The following is a 21476-nucleotide window of genomic DNA, read 5'->3' as shown; positions in this document are numbered from 1 at the left end:
CCCCTCAGGCCCCACCTCCCTGGGGGATCCTTTCCTCCCCAGCCCTGAAAGCGTTAACCCTGGAGTTTTCTGCACACCCCCCGACGGCTCCCGCCCAAGCTTCCTAAAAAAGAAAGGTGCAAAGTTTGGTCCAGGATAGAAAAATGACTGATCAAAGGCAGGCGATACTTCCTGTTGCTGGGACGCTATATATAACGTGATGAGCGCACGGGCTGCAGAGACGCACCGGAGCGCTCGCCCAGCCGCCGCCTCCAAGCGCCTGAGGTTTCCTGGGACCACAATGAACAAGTTGCTGTGCTGCGCGCTCGTGGTAAGTCCCTGGGCCAGCCGACGGGTGCCCGGCGCCTGGGGAGGCTGCTGCCACCTGGTCTCCCAACCTCCCAGCGGACCGGCGGGAAGAAGGCTCCACTCGCTCCCTCCCAGGAGAGGCTTGGGGTCAGGCTGGAGCAGGAAACCGCTTTTAAGTTATGCCATGCTTCCCCTAGGGTGTCTTTTTACGCTGCAAAGTTCCTGCTGACTTTATGGAAGACAGACAGCGAGAGAGACAGAGACAGGCAGCGAGTGAGAGAGAGAGAGACAGAGAGAGAGACAGCAAGAGAGAGAGAGAGAGAACAGAAGAGAGAGAACTTTTCGTTTGAAGGTTTTTTTAGTCTTTAAGCTTTTGTCTTCATCTCGGAATATTAACGCCCTCATGTAGTCCATAGTATCTTTGCTTAATGAACTTGGACTTTTATTATTAGTGGCAAAGAAGTGGTCCCTTAGATTCAGAGTAAGTTGGAAGAAGACGTTGGTCTTCTTAAAACCATTATAATTAGAATATAATTTGGATACATGGAATATGACATGATAGATTATTAGATTTTTCTAATACAGTATGGGATATTTGGAATAATTTGGAGAAAAGATCTGTCTTTCGCATACACACACACTTAATTGTGCAATTTAATATTTTAATAAAATTTTATTGTTAAAATTATTTCACTTCTCAACTTCAATATACTGTGGAAAATATTGGCCATATGTTATGTTCTAAAATATATCTAAATAATTGAAATTCCCTAAATAGGGCTAAAAATTTTTTCTAAAATGTTATTTGGAAAAGAAAGGAATCTCTGTAACATAGATTTTTTTTTTTAAGCTTAGATTTTGATCAAGTTAATAAGATTTGCATGTAAGTTTTTCTACGACCAATGACTTATTTTCTTTATGTCACTAGAGTGTAGAGTACATCAAGATATGAATCAGAAATTTATGCAAGGCTAGGAAAAGCCATATTTAAGCCACATATGTGTTTTGGAAGTGTTTGAGTAAATGTTTGAATTTCAACCTCCAACCCACAAATAATGAATAGAAGGCTAGGTAGTCTTCCACTTAGTTCCTAGGATACAGAAACATAAATAAGTGAATAAATAGCAAAGACACTAAAGAACAGGTAAGTTGGATAGGAATCTACCCATAAGTATGTTAAAATACATGTGTGTGTGTGTGTGTGTGTGTGTGTGTGTATGTATGTATAACTTCATCACTATAGATACTATGGAGAGCTTTTAAAAAAGTGAACCTTTATTAAAATATAACACATAGAGAATTGTGCAAGTCGTAAGTGCCTAATGCAGTTTTTCTAAGTAAGCACTTGTGAGCTAGCACACAGATTAAGAAACATATTATCAGCACCCCAGGAACTCCCATCACTATTATGTCCATGGCCAGAACAATCAGTATTCTGATTGGAACACCATACATGAATTTTGCTTGTATTTGAACTTTCTATAAATGGAATTTATTCATTTTTTTGCATTTGACTTCCTTCACTCAAAGTTCTGTTGTGAGATTCATCTGTACTATAGGATATATAATAATTTGTCCATTTTCGCTGCTGTATAGTATTCCATTGTATGGACACACCACAATTGATTTAATCATCCTAGTTTTGGGTTAGTATAAATAACGCTGCTGTTAATATGGGGACACTTTTATTCTTCCTAGCCCTTTTTATTGTTTCAAAGATTTAATTAATAATAAACATACTAGCAATGAGTTAAATTTCAGGATTTCCACTAAATAATATAGGTTTCTACTTAGAAGTATCCATAAATGATAGTAAAATAGTTTTATATGTGGTCTGTACAGGAAGATAGACATAATACTAATTTTAGATACAGCATTATCAAAAGAAAAGACTTTGTGTTGGGAACACAGTAAATACTTTATACAGGAAGAATTTTGCTTCCCCTTTAGCTTCTGAGAGTTACTTTATTTTGAAAATGATTGCAAATGGACACTTTGTATTTACACATAGAGTCCAGATGCCCTTTTGTAAAACCAAGGTGCCATTGTAGGAACTAGAAGCACCACAGATATTTATTTCTTTATAATGGGCATTCCACTAGCACTAAGCATCAGGACAGTGTGAAAAGCAAGATGGACACTATTCCTGTCACCATGGACCCATAGTGTAATGGAGAAAGCAGATTGGGCAAGTAATTGTGTATATAGAGTTGCAAAACAGAAACTAATGGGTGACTTGGGAATATAAAAGATTCTGCCTTATAGCATCTTATAAGGGAAGTTCCTAGTGCAGTGTTATCATGTGGACCAAGATTCAAATACCAGTACCACCACTTACCTGAGAAATGACTGTGGCCAAGTTACTTCTTTCTTGAATTTTAGTTTTGTATTTTATAAAATGATAATAATGATATGCATATATCCAAGATACCCACGTAAAGTTTCTGCTTCATATCAACACTAGCTTCTAGCATGATGCTCACAGATAACTTACTATAGGACAATCTAGGGCCAAGTGAATTATGTAAACGAAGTGCTGATGATACTCAGAGAAGGGACAGATAGCCATCTACTGTCATCCCGGAGGAGGGGTATGACGTGTCATTGTTGGAGATTTAAAATCAGGCGTCCTGGACCAAAGAAGTGAGAGAAGGCAAGATTGTGTAGCAAAATAGAATTCTAGATTCTTTTTCTGAGAGCAAAGGATATGCTGGTAGGTAAGCAGAGAAGGAGGTAGGAATGGGATGTTGTCATTAGTACTAATGTCACAGACATGGGTTTTCCTGGAATGTTCCTTAATGCATTGAAGCAGAGGCCTTCTCTGCTTCACTCAGGCTTAGGTTTTAACGGATGGCTGAAACTTCCCATCATTTAGTATCAGAATTATCCATTGAACTTCTCAAAGCTAAGCTCTGAATTAATGTTGTGATACTAGGAGTTGGGGTGGAGAAGTGGGCAGGGAGGGAGTAGATTTATTTTTTTCTCAGGAAAAATGTCTGGTCCATTTTCCTGTAGGATAATGCCTTTGGGGGCTTTTTGTTGTTTTATAGTTGTTATTTTGGTTTCCTCTCCCTCCCCCTAGTGGTTAAGGTTTTTTTTGTTGTTGTTTGTTTGTTTGTATTTTTTTGTTTTGTTTTAAGAGAACGAATACCCTGTAGTTTCTAGGAAAATGTGACAAACCCTCAATCCAAAACAGTCCTGATCCCTGTCCATAGCAACGTTCCTGGCCTAGGTCACCTAGCAACCTCCAGCACAATTTCTCATTTCAATCTAGTTTCAAATTTCACTTCTTAAGCTGAAACTACAGCTGTCAAATTCCATTGATCAGGGAAGTAAGGGTTCTGCACCAGATGGTTTATCTGGTTAGTTCTAGAAGGACAGCTATGGCAGTGTTGATCAAAGGGAACTAAACACACACTCAGGTATTTTTGCTCTCCTAGCCACTAACTTGCCTGCTGGGTTTTGCTCTTGGCAACCCTCAGCCCCCTGCTGGCATGTTCCCTTTGTGTGAAAGCTTTTTGTGAAAAGTATTATTTTCTCTAGCATCTCATTAACCAACAACATTTCCTTTAGTTTGAGTTTCTCCTTTGCAGCCAAAAAAGAAAAAAAAAAAAGACTGGGGAATATTTTGAAGGGAAACAGTAATCTTACAAAAATTTATGTTTGCATGAAAGCCTTGACTGATGATGCCTAGCTGCTCCTTCTGTTGCTACAATGGAGCGGAGATGCCAAAATTATCAGGATATTTGTGTGGTTTACCCTGTAGGGCAGTAGTTCTCAATTATATCAGATTTCTTCCACGCACTTTTACAATAAATCCTTTGTAACAACCTCCTTGCTCTCCTGAAATGAAATTCAGAGTGCATATATTTTACCTGCACATATAATTTTTAAAAATCAATATACTGGCATAACTATACTATAAAGAATAATAAAAGGAAAGTAATTTATAATAAAATAGGCTTCACTAGAAGACATAAAGAAGTAGTGATGTGCTAGCATCTTTTTGTAAAATTGCCATGAACACATCACTAGGAATAAAGACTGGGGAACATGTGTAATATTGGTGACTCAAAAACATGGTCAGCATTGGCTTTGGTACTGTGATTTTCTGAAATGGTGAACAAATGTTGCTAGAGTTTTAAACAGAACAAGTTTTAATAATCTTTGATCACATTTTATCTTGTTAAATTCCTGAAAAATTATGGATAACAATCATGCAAAAAACACTTCGTGTGTATATAAAATGGAGTTCTGGTCTAGACTCAGATACTAATAAATAGGTTTTTTAATTTAGATTACTTGTATCAGTGGTCAATAGGACATGAACGTGTGTGGGATGTGGGATTATTCTTCATTGTTCAGGATGTCCAGCAGCATACAGTCATTATGACCAGAGAAATGCCCCCACAGATTCCTAGAACTTCTCCTGAGGGATAGCACCACCTCTGTGGCAAAGTATGAGCTTTTTGCAAGCACAGATTTTCATCTTGTTCATTTGTAGCCCCAGGGTCTCCACAGTGCATGACACTAAGGTATGTTTCCTGAGTCAAAGGAGCTATAAAGAGATCTGCTAGGGTGTTGGATAATCTGCTAGCAAGTTCCATGGATGTTCTAACAGAATTTAGCTTACTGCCAGATAGTTCACTTCTAATGTTAACTTTGATCTCTTTGAAAAGATACACATAACATCCTACCCACCTGACCAATATTTTAAATACATTTGTACATTCCTACTGTAAAGGTTCATATCAATACCTTCACGAAAGCCCATTCTTAAGTAACAAAAATGAACCAGATTCATATATTGATATTTGGAGTGCGATCTAAGCCTGGCAGGACTGGTTTTCTGGCCTTCCCATCCAGCTGGGACTGTGTGCTATCTACTGAATAGAGAATACAAGTATACACAGCTACTGAGTGGAGAACAAATGATGGTGGGTTTGGACATCAACTGTTCATTTTTGGTTTGATAAATTTTATATGTTTGTAACATGTCTCAGTAGAGATGTCAAGTAGGCATTTAGACATAAAATATTTCAGAGTGCAGGAGAAGGCTGGGCTGGAGATTAAAAAAAATGTGTCTCATCAGCCTAGAGAAGACTTTTGGAGCCCTAGAGAAGGATGACTTCACATGCCAAGACAGAAGAGTGTGAAGCTGCCCCCAGAGCACAATTCTGATATCGATAGCCTGGTAAACAAAATGCAAATATGAACAGCACTAGCAGCCATGTTTAGAAAAGAAAACAAGAATCAAAATAAAACTTAGCAACCCACAATAGCAGGAACTAGTGAATCGGAAATCCTAGGAACATCCATAAACTATCTACGCGAGAAGAAAGAGTGAGGTATGGCCAACTTGAAATAGATACAAGGACGGTGTTTTTATGTGACATGTAATTAGTTTTTGGAACTCACTACCACAGAATATTTTGGGGTAACTAGCATAGAAAGTCTAAAAAAAGAATCATTTTAGACAGTTGTAAGGGATAAGAATAGTGTTACAACACATTAGGTAAGAAACTGAGTGGTACCCACTCTCTCTCACATTTACCTGGCCTCTCTAAATGAATGATCCGAGGCTAGAACAGTCTCTAGACCCACTAAAATGGTTCTTTCCAGCTACAAGTTGACATAATTTCCGAGGTGCTTGAGTAGTTTTTCACCCCAATTTCTCAGAAGCACCTGAGTCAGCCAGACCATAACTGGATAGAGGATGCAAGAGGAAATGAAATGTAATTCCTAAAGCCCTTCCAAAAAAAGTAATGTGCTGATAATGACTTTGATTTACCACTTTATTGTTGTGATTTTTTTAAAAATTCACCTCTCTAGATTTATAGTCTTAATACCTATTAAAATATTTAATTTCCTTGAAGCCATTTTCTTTGAAAATAAAATGAATAGCTTTGAGATTTGTACTCCAATTCAGACTGGACCTTTTCTATAACAGCCTCTTCAATAATCACCAATAAAATAGGAAAATAGGTGTCAAGATGAATTTAGATTCAAGACAAGACAGTGACTCATCTAAGTTTTGTGGCTGCCTTTAGTAAATCCAATTTTCTTCTCTGGTCTTTGATCCAGAAACCTCAGTTTTCTTGCCATGTAATACTACTTTCTTGTTCCAAAAAATGATTTCTTTTATTCTTAGAAATATGAATATCAGCACTCTATTCCTTAAAAAATTCTCCTGACCATCAATTTGCATCAATTTCACCACCACCACCATCGCCAAAGAATGTAATTTAACAATTCAGTTGTGGGTCATGGTGACAATACTTTTGCAGTGGCAGTGGTGAGAGGCAAGAGTTTCTCATTCTGAGACACATTCTTCTTGTCTTTTAGCCAACATGCATACAAGTTATGAATGTGTGCATTTTTCATATTCCAATTAAATTTGGAAAGCCAGGTTCCAAAGTTCTCAGTTCTATTTAGTCTCTGAACTCTAATGGGTGACACCACTTCTATGGGTCTTACTTCCAGCATCGCTAAAATAGAGGTGTTAGAATAGGTGATATGTGGAAAGTCTGATGTAAAGATTTTGCCATCTGAACACACACACACACACACGATTGTGCATTATTTCCTGCTCAAAACATGCAAATATCAAACAGACTTGTCTATAAAAAACATTATAGGAGTGTTTTAAAATATTCTATTTTGTTGCCTTTGTCAAAGTTTATTCTGCCCCATTGGTTCATGTATAAGAAATCCTATTTAAATCAGTGAGACTACAAGATGAAGCAGCTTTTGAAATGTCACCTACTGTTAGGTAGTATTACTTATATATTTTAGAGTCACAAATTATTCTTTTAAGCCAAAAAATATCTTCTCATTCTGAGACACATTCTTCTTATCTTTAGCCAGTATGCATAGAAGTTATGAATGTGAGTATTTTTCATATCCCATTTAGTTAAAAGCAGGTTCAAGACATTCCCTCAGGACTTACTGAAGAGATGTAATTATGGTCACTTGCAGTCTCCTTGGACGCATTGAGTGGAATTTTCTTTGAATTTGTATTCACAAGGAAGTACTTGACAACTGCACACCATTCTTTGGAATAAATGTCAAACCTTCAGGCAGAGTAAGCATGATAATGGGTATGTTGGCATGACCATTAACAACTACACTTGAATAATACACCAGGCTGATGGACAGAAACCTCTGCACCCACGCTCTGTTTCCTGTCTCTTCTTTTAATATCCAGTAAAAATGTAAAAAAAAAAAAAAAAAAAAAACAAAACAAAACAAAAAAAAACCCAACTAGATTTTGCTAAAATAAATGCCAATAGAAAGCATGAGCAATGTTTATGAGGATGGTGTACTTGTTAGTGCTCTTTGCCAGTTGTTCCCGGTTCTTCTGCCTTCCAGAAGCTTGGTGGGATTGTGTATCCTAGTTTCCTAATAAGGATGGGGTCGGGGAGAACGTGAATAGTTCTGGCCAGTAATTCATGAGTTAAAATGATATAAGTCACTTCCAAATTAGAGCACTTAATAGTTGATGTATACAGCCCTCCCAAAGTTTTTTGTTTTTTCCCTTTTCCTCCTTGACAGCAAATCAGCAATATTTCAGGTGTTGGTTGCTATATCATCCTAGGTCCTGGACAGAAGACAATGTTAAGAGTCTTCAGTAGACCAACTAGGGACTTTACTATGTGTGAGAAATAAACTTTTGTTGTTTTTAAGCCAGTGAGATGCTTGAAGTTGTTTATTGGCCTGACATAAGACCCAACCATCCTTGACTTATTCAGTAGCCAAATCCCAGTTGTATCTGATCATTGAGGGTAAGCAACTGCAAAGAACATTTACAAACCCCAAAAGACTAAATCTGTGATTTTAGATTCTCCAACCCCTTCTTCATCAAAGCTATTGTTAGAAGGATTCATGAAGAAGGATCTCTTTTGCCTTCTGCTGCTGAAAATTCAAAAATTCAAAATTTAGATTACATAAAGGGTTAGCTGGGCTGCAAAGTGGGAAGGTCAACAGACACTTAACAATACACTCCAAATCAAACACCCTATTATGTGACAGTAAGCAAACAGGGATCCTGTTTTTCCTTGCTTCCAGTTCACCCTTTGTAGAAGTTCAGTTATCTTCATCTACAACTTCTACCCATTTAAGCCAGGCCAAAAGGAGGAAGCCATAAAATAGAAAGACGCTAATCATTTTTAGAATAGGTACTGTATTTGGACCTTATATACCATATTTCACTTAATTTTTACAAAAAGCCTATGATGCAGAGATTAGTATCTCTGTCTCAAAGATAAGGAAATTGAGGTTCAGAGAAGTTACATAACTTTCCCTAATGTTACCCAGCTGAGAAATTTTTCTGCTCTATACTAGTGTATATATATTAGCTGAGTCCAGTAAAAAATACCCATTAATTAGAGGAAACCCTCTGTGGATACCCTGAACTCAGAGTTTTCCACAGGGGTTAAGAATGCCCAGGATGGGGTTCATGAGGGTCAAATCCTTGGGTGAAGTGATTTTAGTATATTTCTCATCCTTTTTTCAGCTCCTTCTTCAAGCTTCAGGTGTTTACCATATTTCTTTTCTTAGCAATTAAGCGCCCTAGCCTTAGTGGATATGAGTCTAAGCCCAGATTCCCTAGGTAACAGAACATAAAACAAAAACTTTGAGTACCTTTTAGAAAGTGCAGTCCTGGGGAAGCAGGAGAAAGTGTATGATGAGTAATGTAGAAAAGGAAGAGAACAGGGAGCAAATTACTGAGAAGCTATTGCTTAGTATAAATTGCAACTGATTACTCAATCTCATAGGACTGTCTTCCAGAGAGGTTGTGTAAAGTACTGTATTTTAGGACAAGAGAAGAAGGGAGAAGCATTTATTCACCAGTATGAGTAGATAGGTGGATGGATGAATAGGTGGATGGGTGGATGGATGGATGAATGGTCAAATAGGTAGGTAGGTAGATGGATAGATAGTAAATCATATTGAATTTTGTGTTGTAGTTGGTCATTTATATGTCTGTCTTCTTCATAACTGCAAGTTCCCAGAGGGAAAAGTCAGTTGTTAAAGGCTTAGGTTCAGACAGGATAGGATTTAAATCCCAGCTTGAATGTGTGCTAGTTCTGACACCTTTAAAAAGTCACTCAACTTCTTTGAGATTTGGTTTCTTTATATGTAAAATAGGGATAATCATATCTCATTAGAGATTGTTGCAGGGGATGGAAGGTAATAGCAAGTGAAGAAAGGGCTGAGTATAGAGCCCACTATACAATAATATAGTATACTAAGTTATTAATATTTGCCGTATCACCCAGGGCTTCCAATATGATGTTTTGCTCATCATAGACATGCAGTCAATATCTGCAGGTTTAGCTTGGATTCTGTTTTAGTCCATCTCTTCTTCTAGTTTCTATTCTATTTCATCATCACATGGCTTTTCGTATCTAGTTTTCACCAGCCGTCCATTGTCATATATTGATTGGGCTTTAATATAGGTCATTAAAAACCAAAAGGGATTCATAAGGTAATGTGAGCAATGCATTATCTTCAAAGAAAAGCAACTGTAGAAATAAAATGGAACTTAAAAATTGATGCTCAAAAATATCAACATATAAAAATATTTTTCCAGTTCTGAGCCAGAATGCCAGGGATTGTAGCTGGAAGACCCCGAGGTAGTGGTGCTACCCTTGTGCTTGTCAGGTGGGCCTGAATGAGATAATTACAATGAAAAATTCGGCCATCCCTGCTGTTGAATTGGCTTTACAAACTTGATGCCAATTCTCAAATCTGATGATTAACAGAAGCCCAAAGGAAGAAATATTAAGATCTATTAGATAAAATATGTGCGATTTCTGTATATCTTCTTGGGAAAGTTTTAAGCATATCCCTGCATTACAAGTTCTCTTTTCTCAGATTTTTTGTGTTTTTGTTTGTTTGTTTGTTTGTCTTCACTTGTTAATCTGTTAAATATTGTCTATAACATTCCCCTGAAGAAGCAAAAAACATCATAAGCAAATTCAACCTAACAATTATGATTGATTCCAAACACAAACAAGGTATTGCTAATTAATTTAAAAGCCTCCAGACAACTAAAGGAGACTTCTGAAGGGAACAAAAATTACACTGAAAGTTAAATTTTACCTGAAGACAGTTCTTCAGCCTCAAGGGAAGCAAAATCGTGTGGAATCTGGCCCAGTGACTCATCTAATAAATCATAATTGTTTGTGTTTCTTTTCCCCTGTTCACCTAGGAAAGCAGTTGGAAGCAAATCAGGTCTGTATAGATGAACAGATTTAATTCATTTGCCCTTCCTGCCTTACCTAGAGACATAATTCTTGGCCAAACAACTGGCTATTGTGAAAACTATTAAGCAGTGGTAGACTCTCAGGTGGGGAACTGGCAGCAGTAGATAAACCTCTCCCATGAGTTGTCTGCTCTTTTCACACATTTACCTTTAAAATGGAAGTTAAGAACAAATGGAACAGTACATACAAGACACCATGTGAGATGAAAGATGCTTTAAAAAAAATCTCTTCCTTTAGGCACTTTCGGTCATCACTATCATTTTACAGATGAGAAAATTGCAGGCTTTGTGCTTATCCTTGCGAATGTATCCTTTACATGGTGAATATTTATTGGCATCTGTAGAATTCCAATGATCCAAATGACACATAGTAGATAATCAATATGTCTATTGATTTGAAAAAAGTTAGATATATTGAATACTTGCCATTTGTAAGACACCATGCTAAGCATTTAAGAAATACAGAGACAAATTATTTTCTAGCTGAGTTTTCTAAACAAAGTCATGGAACTGCCTTGAATCATTTGTTTTACACCAAGAAAATGATGCCAATTGGGAAGATACTGAAACTAATTTTATCAACAAATCCAAGGTGCTTTTTTTCTGGAGACAAGAACAGGGTAGATAATGAACTTATGGCACAATTTAGGTGTATTACTTCATACAGAACAAGAATCTTCAAAATGTCTCCAGAAATGAGTCTGATTTGAAATGTCTTCTACTTCCTACCTCCTGTGTAATGAGTATGTGTAATAATGTCTCATGATAGTCTGACCCATATTTCTTACCAAGTTTGTGTCCCTTCGTTGATTTGAAATATAACAATTGTACTGAGGTAGGTAAAAATAAGGCTTATTTTTATTGTAGAGGTGAGATCATGGTTACTAAGTAGTGGTGGAGCTCAATTTGGAATTATGGTATGCAGATTCTAAATGCAGGTTTCCCAGCTGAAAGTGCTTTTGTTAATTGATTGATCAAATAGCCAAGCTGTGCACTTTTTCAGAACTTACCCATTTAGCACCTTCTTTTTTTCTTTAATACTTTAAGATCTAGGGTGCATGTGTACAACATGCAGGTTTTTTACATAGGTATACATGTGCCATGTTGATTTGCTGCACCCATCAACTCATTTACATTAGGTATTTCTCCTAATGCTATCCCTCCCCCAGCTCCCCAGCCCCCAACAGGCCCTGGTGTGTGATGTTTCCCGCCCTGTGTCCAAGTGATCTCATTGTTTAATTCCCACCTGTGAGTAAGAACATGCGGTGTTTGGTTTTTCTGTCCTTGTGATAGTTTGCTGAAAATGATGGTTTCCAGCTTCATCCATGTCCCTGCAAAGGACATGAACTTATCCTTTTTTATGGCTGCATGGTATTCCATAGTGTATATAGATTTAGCACCCTTTTTAAAATTCTCTGTGCTTTTTTTTTTAATCCTTCCCTTTTTCATCCTACCTCACCAAATGTTTGTAAGTCTCAAGGGTTAACACTTTTGTCCTTTTTGGCTTGTACACAATTTCCTTGGGTAATGTCACTCCAGTCTCTCTGCTTCTAGAGTAATTTATGTGCTCATAACCATGAAAGCTATGTCTTCAGCTGCTTTTCTGTCCTGAGTTCCCAATACATACTTCTAATTGTCTACCAGACGTCATCACTTGAGTCTCCTATAGAAGGCAGATAAGATGTTCCAAATCAAATTCATTCTCTTTCTCCACAATTGTTGGCTCTTCCTGCTGCCAGTAATTAATGGCAACACCACATACCTACTGGCTAGAATTCATGGATGTGCTCTTCAATTGCTTCTTAGCACCACCCCCTCCCAATGTGACCAGGCAACATGTCATACCTATTCCTTCCTCTCCTTCTCCATTACCAGTACCCCTTACAGTTTCCAACCTCTTTCTCTATTGAGTCTTTTCTTGCTCTTCTTTCTCCCCTTTTATTCCTCCAATTGTTTCGCAGTGATTTGTATTTTACATCAGAATGGGCTTTTGGATGCATGCTAACATTAACTTATTCAACTCCACTTAGCCATATTCTCAGAATATAGCAATTGTTTCAGTGAGTGCTTGTTGAATGAATAAATGAATTATTTGAGGAATGGAGGAAAAGGGGAGAGGAGGTGTAATATAAGACTATAAAAAATCAAATAAACTGACATTCACAGGAAGATGGTTTTTGATAACTTTCATGACTTATACTACAAGAGATCTTTAGTAAATAGTATATATCCTGGATGTTTCCTTTCTTGGCTAAGATGAACTGTAAACTGACATGGTTTTCAAACTGACCAGAAGTTTAGCTAACTCTGGGTAGTCCTCAAATAGTTCTTTGTGGCAAAGATCATGACGAGGGATCACAAAAGGAACTCCCAAACCAACTGGTTATTTCAGACTTTGTGTGGGCTTCTTTTAATGAATTTCCCTAAATGGAAACCCACTGTGTCACTCATGGTTCTGCATACAGAGAGCAAGCCCAGTAGTATGGGATTGGCTACATTGCATAATACAAAAATAAACTTGCTGGACCAAGTGTATTCTTTTGTTTTTTTAGGAAGACGCATACACCAGTAGAATTCTCTAGTCAAATCAATTGTGATCTGAGAAATTTTCAACTCAGTAGCTTTGGACAAGAGCTAGTCTTAGCACAAAGAAAAGTCAAGGTCAGTTTATCTGGACTTCAGGAAGGTTCTGATTGATGTCCTAACATTGGTGATCTTCTAACTCTATGCCCTTGAGACTGAATGAAAACTAAGCACTTTAGGGCTTACTTTTGGACTATGTATGAAGAGAATAGTGTAAGGGAAAGCATTTGGTAAATGTTAAAGGATTAGACCAAAAAATTCATTTTATATGACACATGCTCGAAGTTTGAATTCTGCCTGCACTAATTACTATGATGTGAAGCAAGTTAATTACCATGACTCATTTTTATAGTTGGTGAAGACTTAATGATAACAACAATGATTAAACATTCTAAGTAGGTACAAACCAAAATATTATATACATTGTTTATTCTCCCACTGTCTGACACAGAGTTGCTTTAATACATGTATGCTCGAATGAAACAGACAAAACAGGCCAGGCATGGTGGCTCACACCTATAATCACAGCACTTTGGAAGGCTGAAGCAGGCAGATTGCTTGAGCCCAGGAGTTCAAGACCAGTCTGGGCGAGACTCCATCTCAATAAAAATAAAATAAAATTGATATAGACAAAATAAAATTCCAAGTTCAAAATACTTATTTTTTTCTTCTTGCATATACCATTATACTTTCCTACTTCTTAAATATGATTAATTGCAAAATCAGAGCATTTAATAAAAATTATATACATATATCTTAAATATTTTATTTTGACTTAAAACATTTAAATAAACATTCATTCCTCTGTATTTTGAGATACAACTAACCTCCTTCTTAGAGACGGTGTTTGCTAAGTCTCATGCTGCCTTTCTTACAAAACCCCCTTCTGTAAGTATTACCCATTCATTCAGCTTTGGAACTTAAAGCTATTTATGAAACTAATTGATTAAATGATCCTTCTAGGTGTTTTCCCTGTCTTAACAGTTATCTCACCTATTCCAAATTCTGCAGTAGGTTGTTTTTTGTGTGTTTTATTTTGAGGGTAAGGGAAAGGCTTCATTTTTCTCAAGTCATTCCAAAGCATTCCATTTACTTTTCATAGAAAAATGTTTTTCACATTCATGTTTGTTGGTTTACATAAAATTTAATTGAATTTCCTAATTATAGTTACAACTAGCATAAACAGATTCAGAATTGACTTTTGTTAAGCATACAGCTCCACTAGTAAGATCAAACATGAGCTGGCTTGCTAGAGGAAAGGCATAACTGATAAGCTGGGAAATCTGGTGATTTTACAGGGGGAATGGAAGGCATGGGAGAATCTGAGAAGGGGAGATTGGTAAAGAGTTCTGCTATGAAGAGGGGTTTCACAAATAAAACAAGGTGGAACAAGAAGTATGAAGGGGATTAGAGCAACACATTTTTTTCCAAGTTTACTGGGTAATTAAACTATGAAACCAAAGGATAATACAATGATAGAGCTAGAAAAGGCATTAGAGAACAGCTAATTCAATTCACCCACCATCTTCACCCACTACCATCGTCTGCTAGCATTTGATATGTGAGAAAAGATGCTTAAGCTTAAAATGGAAAATTCTTTAACATTGCTCAACATTAAAAATGGAAGGCAAGGAGAGGGACAAAGCTAGCTGAGATGGAACCTTAACTGTCCTTTCAAAAAAAGGAATGGAGGCTTCAGGAAGAAATTCTGGACTGATGAGAAGCACTAGATTAGAAGACTTTCAGGTTCTCTTCAAGCATAAGTGGTCTATACCAAAGGATGGGTAGCCAGGGAATGGGAGGAGGATGAAAGAAAGAACACAGAAAAAAAATCATTTCTTTTTTAAAAGTCAAGCATAAAACACACAAAAAATAGAGTAGTGTTTTGTTTTGTTTTGTTTTTGTTTTGAGACAGAGTCTCGCTCTGTCACCAGGCTGGAGTGCAGTGGCGCCATCTCGGAGTAGCTTCTTCTATAGACAGCACCTCATGCTTCAGCAGACACTCCTATGCATGTGTCCCAGCTTGGGCAGATGGTCATCAGGGGTCTGCATTTTACACAGAAATGAATTTTTAAGGTCTTATTAGGTTTAAAATATTATCAAGTGGCAAAGGGGCTGTATCCAATGTTAAGGTGATCTGTCCTGTGGCATCTTTTTCATTGCTTTTCCAGGAAATAAGCAGAAGAAACCGAGAGAAAGGACTGAGATGAAGAGCTCTATTAATCTTGCCCATCCTCTGTCCAGTAACTGAGTCCAGAAATTCTGTGTGGGAATTGGGGCTAACCAAAGATTGAGACCTAAACATCCAATTTTGGCCACACAGAGCCTGTCTTTTTACCAAAGTGGAAAAATCTTCAACTAAAACACAGAGGCCCAATTGACCTTGCTGAAAACAAGTTTGTAATTTCTCAAGGCTTTCCGAGTTTTAAAACTGTGTATGATTATTCCACGTGATAGCCTTGGAGACATTACCTTCATTAACATACTCTCTAATTCTTAAGTTGACCTTATTTTTTCATTTTCTCTGTGGGTTCCCTTCACCTCAACCTCCCTGTATCTTTAAGAAAGAGCAACACATTTCTGAAGTATGGTTTTTGGAAACCAACAATATCATGTCCAAATACCTAGAAAAATATAAATTGCATCAGTGTTCTTGGTCATATCTGTATTTATATGGCTTTTTCTAATGAAGATCACAAGCACCATCTGTAGAGTTTTCCCATCCTGTTCTCATTTTTTGGCAAGGGAGGAGAGTCCGTGTGTTGATGAACAAATGGGCACACCTGAACCATGTTGAAATGGGAAAGGGAAACCAGTGAGAAGGTCTGCTGGGGAAAACCTTTAGGACTCCTACCTACCAGGATGTGACTCACTTAGCAGTGGCACTCAAGATAAAGGAATCCCTCCGGATCTCTATGCCAGGCCTCTTGAAAGCAAACAAAACTCTCAAAAGTGGCTTTCCAGGAAACTGAATGTGAACAGCAAGAGAAAATAGTATTTCTCATTACTTGCACATGTTTTTGCAAGTTGAATCAGGAAATCTCATTTTATAATATTGAGAATTGCTTATACAATAGGAGCCCTGAATTATATATCATATATAATTCTCCAATATATTATAGGATTAATTATATCATAGGAGCCCTGAAAGATGTCCCAGTATATATTCAAATGACAAACTAGCAAGAAAGTCAGACATGTCATCTTGCTTTCTTGCATTACTTTGATCATTATTTGTAATTATTTGCCGTAATTATTTCTTATTATTGTCTGCATGCTCACTCAACTGTGCACTTGAAGGCAAGGGCCATTTGTGTTTTATTCTTGCCACATGCTAAGTTCCCTCCATGATGCCTGGTACATAGTGAATGCTCAATAAATGTGTATTGAATGAAGAAATAGGTTCCATCTATTTCTGAAAGATTCAGAACAAACCAGAGCTGCCACTCACTACTGGTCCATTTCTTTAATCTAGTGTCAACCCACTCCACCTGAGACAATTAAAATCCCCAGGAAAATTCAAGAAGATGCTTTCACTAGAAACTCTCAGGTCAAGGGAGTGTCCGGAAAAGATCACTGAAGCACCTCTGAGCTTGCACTGAATTTTGCTTATTGTTGGTTGGGAGTTCCTTACATTATAGCACTCCCTCTCTTTGAAAATTGTCTCTGTGGAGAGGTCAATGACTCTGGATGAGATGTTTCATTCCCCTCTTTCGGTTTATCAACTCATATTAGGTCAAATCAGCCCAAACACTTGCCATGTTTCCGTAAGAAGTGAATGAAGTTACTTTAGTTAAAATGTTCAAATGCTTATGAAAAGGGCCATTCTTTATCTTTGCCACCCCTAATTCAAAAGGGTGTGCTGTTTCCCTAGCTTGGCATGCTTTTTCCAGGTCAGGGGGTTCCTGTGAGATTTCCTGAATTCTGCAAAGAGAGTTTGGAAAAAATTATTGTTTGGTTTACCACCTCCCCAAAGCCTGAAAATAGTCAGTGTTGATCCCTGTACCAAAAACAAACAAACCACCCCCTACACACAAATAACACAGTTTCTTCTGAGCGTGTGATTCCTGTAATTAGTGTGAAGAACTACTTCAGTGCTCCCTGGAAGACCTTTGGGGATCTAAAATACAAGATAGAATACCCACTTGAAACTGTCCTTCCAAGTGGCACCCTTGTCCATGAAATCCTCTTTCCCCTACTCCACAGGCCTCTTCCTGCCATTATGTATGGAAACTTCTGAACCCTGCCTGCTCCCTGAAATTTATCCCAGTACACCTGAAGAGATGTGGTTGTTTAATTTGCTTAATATTTTTTTTTAGATGTCATTCACCTATGAGAGTCAAGACTGCTGATCAATATGATGTTTAGAGAAAATATCAACCTTACATTTGAGGAAACTTTTCCATGATTTGCAAGCTTATGGGAACAGGGGTCATATCTGACTCACCAGCATATTCCTGGTGCTTGACACCTAGAAGGCATTCAACATATATCTGTTGCATGAATTATGACAGGAATGACTGTTGTAATCATGTACCTTCACATATCACCGACTCTTCCGTATTTTCTTGGAATCAAAAAGTCTTAGAATAGGAAAATTGAAAGAGGTATCCTTTCTGAAAGAGGTATCTTTTAGTCCCCAGTACGAACACCCTACTTAGAAATGTTAATCTCCCTATTTTCCCCTCCATGTTTCCAGGCTTCTTTACCTACTCTCTCTCTCCTTTTTTTTTAAAAAAAAACAATACTTGCATAATTTAGTATAAAGTATTATTTTTACTCCTCTAATTGGATTAACTCCATAAGGGCAGGATTTCTTGCCTCTTTTATTCAGAGTTGTATCCCAAGTGCCCAGAACAAAGCCTGGCACATACGAAGGACTCAGTAATTATTTGTCAAATGAATAAATGAAAAGATAAATTTTTATTATGCATCCCAGGCGTCAGAAGCACTGCAGGTGTTTTAAATCCCCAGGCCCAATCCCACATCAGTGGAATAAGAATACTTAAGGATATGAATCCCAGGAATCTACATTTTTAACAGGTGATTTTGGTGTAGCTGTTCTGAGAACAACCAGTTAATCCAACTCACTCACCTAGAGATAATCCTGAAACCCAAGAAGACAGTGTCTTTCGGGTCACATGGTAATTCAGCAGTGCATCTAAGTGTTATAGTTCTATTTTGGTGGGCTTTCTACTCCAGTCGTCTTTGAGCCTGGATTTTACTTAATATGTAAAATCCAGCAGATAGCACTGCTATCTGCATTCCTGGTCTTTGAGATTAAGCTCCTGGAGGCAAAAAATTATGGCTTCTAAGCTTACTTTGTGGTAAATCTCATTAGGCTTAAGGTAATACAGGACTTTTTGAGTTAAATGATACTATTGCACATAAGAACAATGCTATTTTCATGCTAAGATGCCACTGCGTTCCTTTCTCCTTCTAGTTTCTGGACATCTCCATTAAGTGGACCACCCAGGAAACATTTCCTCCAAAGTACCTTCATTATGATCAAGAAACCTCTCATCAGCTGTTATGTGACAAATGTCCTCCTGGTACCTACCTAAAACAACACTGTACAGCGAAGCGGAAGACCGTGTGTGCCCCTTGCCCTGACCACTACTACACAGACAGCTGGCACACCAGTGATGAGTGTCTATACTGCAGCCCTGTGTGCAAGGAGCTGCAGTACGTCAAGCAGGAGTGCAATCGCACCCACAACCGTGTGTGCGAATGCAAGGAAGGGCGCTACCTTGAGATAGAGTTCTGCTTGAAACATAGGAGCTGCCCTCCTGGATTTGGAGTGGTACAAGCTGGTACGTGTCAATGTGCAGCAAAATTAATTAGGATCGTGCAAAGTCAGATAATTGTGACAGTTTAGGAGAACACTTTTCTTCTGATGACATTCTAGGATAGCAAATTGCAAAGGTAATGGAACCTGCCAGGTAGGTACTATATGTCTGGACTGCTTCCAAAGGACCATTGCTCAGAGGAATACTTTGCCACTACAGGGCAATTTAGTGACAAATCTCAAATGCAGCAAATTGTTCTCTCATGAGATGCGTGATGGATTGTTTGTTTGTTTTTTGAAGAAACCAACTCGAGTTGCACTGCTGATAGTTGATCTATACCTCTGTGTTTCACTTCAGCATGGACACCTTCAAACTGCAGTGCTTTTTGACAAACATCAGAAATGTTAATTTATACCAAGAGAGTAATTATGCTGATATTAATGAGACTCCGGAGTGCTAACAATAAGCAGTTATAATTAATTATGTAAAAAATGAGAATGGTGAGGGGAATTGCATTTCATTATTAAAAACAAGTCTAGTTCTTCCTTTAGCATGGGAGCTGAGTGTCTGGGAGGATAAAGACTATAGCAGCATCTTTTCAATGAGCTTATTCTTTATCTTAGACAAAACAGATTGTCAAGCCAGGAGCAAGCACTTGTCTATAAACAAAATGCTTTCTCTTTTGCATCTTGAACAGCATAGGTTAGGGCTCATGTGTATTGAATCTTTTAAACCAGTAACCCACATTTTTTTCTACCACACTTGTGAAGCTTCAGTGCAGTCTATAACTTTTCATAGCTTGAGAAAATTAAGAGTATCCACTTACTTAGATGGAGGAAGTAATCAGTATAGATTCTGATGACTCAATTTGAAGCAGTGTTTCTCAACTTCAGCCCTACTGATATTTTAAGAAATATCTGGATTCCTGGGCTGGGCTCCCTTTTGTGGACAGCTGTCCTGTGCATTGTAGAATTTTAGCAGCATCCCTGGACTTTAACCACTAGATACCAATAACAGTCGTCTTTCCCCCATGCGACAACCAAAAACGTCTTCAGACATTGTCAAATGTCGTCAGGTGGCAAAATCGCTCCTGGTTGAGAACAGGATCATCAGTGCTAAGTATTTGTAACTATTTTAACTCTCAAAACTTGTGATATACAAAGTCTAAATTATTAGATGACCAATATTTTAGGTTTAAAGGCATACAAATGAAACATATTCAAAAATCAAAATCTATTCAGTTTCTCAAATAGTGAATCTTATAAAATTAATCACAGAAGATGCAAATTACATCAGAGTCTCTTAAAATTCCTCTTGGTATGAGTATCTGAGGGAGAAATTGGTGTTATTTCCTACTTTTTATTGGACGGTACTTTGGGACTCAAAAGCTAAGCTAAATCGTGTGTGTGTGGTGGGGGTGTGGAATCCCATCTGATAAAAGCAAATCCATGTAATTCATTCAGTAAGTTGTATATGTAGAAAAATTAAACGTGGGCTATGCAGCTTGGAAACTAGAAAATTTTGAAAAATAATGGAAATAACAAGGATCTTTCTTAAATAAGTATGAAAATCTGTTTGTAGAATGAAGCAAGCAGGCAACCAGAAGACTCAGAACAAAAGTACACATTTTACTCTGTGTACACTGGCACCACAGTGGGATTTATTTACCTCTCCCTCCCTAGAAACCCACACAGTGGTTCCTCTTGGGAAATAAGAGGTTTCCAGCCCAAAGAGAAGGAAAGACTATGCGGTGTTACTCTAAAAAGTATTTAATAACCGTTTTGTTGTTGCTGTTGCTGTTTTGAAATCAGATTGTCTCCTCTCCATATTTTATTTACTTCATTCTGTTAATTCCTGTGGAATTACTTATAGCAACCATGGCGAATTCTAAACTGTAAAGCCAAATTTCCCATCATTATAATTTCACATTTTGCCTGCCAGGTTATAATTTTTATATTTCCACTGATAGTAATAAGGTAAAATCATTACTTAGATGGATAGATCTTTTTCATAAAAAGTACCATCAGTTATAAAGAGGGAAGTCATGTTCAGGAAGGTCATTAGATAAAGCTTCTGAATATATTATGAAACCTTAGTTCTGTCATTCTTAGATTCTTTTTGTTAAATAACTTTAAAAGCTAACTTACCTAAAAGAAATATCTGACACATATGAACTTTTCATTAGGATGCACGACAGGTACGTATCTCAAGAATGACAAGATTCTTAGGCTCGGCACAGTGGCTCACACCTGTAATCTAAACACTTTGAGAGGCCAAGGCAGGCGGATCACCTGAGCTCAGGAGTTCAAGACCAGCCTGACCAACATGATGAAACCCTGTCTCTACTAAAAATACAAAAAAAGCCGGGCGTGGTGGTGCACACCTGTAATCCTAGCTATTCAGGAGGCTGAGACAGGAGAATTGCTTAGAACCCTGGGGGCGGAGGTTGTGGTGAGCTGAGATCCCACTACTACACTCCAGTCTGGGTGACAGATGAGACTCTGTCCTCACTGCGGTCCCCCCTCCCTTTCCACCCAAAAAAGATT

At 37.7% G+C, this 21476-nt stretch overlaps 1 protein-coding gene across 1 annotated transcript in view; it reads left to right on the top strand.

Annotated features, from left to right (window-relative positions):
* Nucleotides 1–216: 216 nt before the first annotated feature.
* Nucleotides 217–21476, top strand: part of TNFRSF11B (TNF receptor superfamily member 11b) — a 28016-nt gene continuing 6756 nt past the window's right edge. The window contains exons 1-2 of the mRNA XM_005563976.5: nt 217–310; nt 18585–18954. Coding sequence (XP_005564033.3) covers nt 281–310; nt 18585–18954 — 400 coding nt within the window. The 5' untranslated portion in view covers nt 217–280. The remainder of the gene's footprint in view (nt 311–18584; nt 18955–21476) is intronic.

The sequence above is a fragment of the Macaca fascicularis genome, chromosome 8 (genome assembly GCF_037993035.2).
Source record: "Macaca fascicularis isolate 582-1 chromosome 8, T2T-MFA8v1.1".
Lineage (NCBI taxonomy): Eukaryota > Metazoa > Chordata > Mammalia > Primates > Cercopithecidae > Macaca > Macaca fascicularis.
Note: the sequence above shows the minus strand (reverse complement) of the source record. Positions and strands in the feature narration are given on the sequence as shown.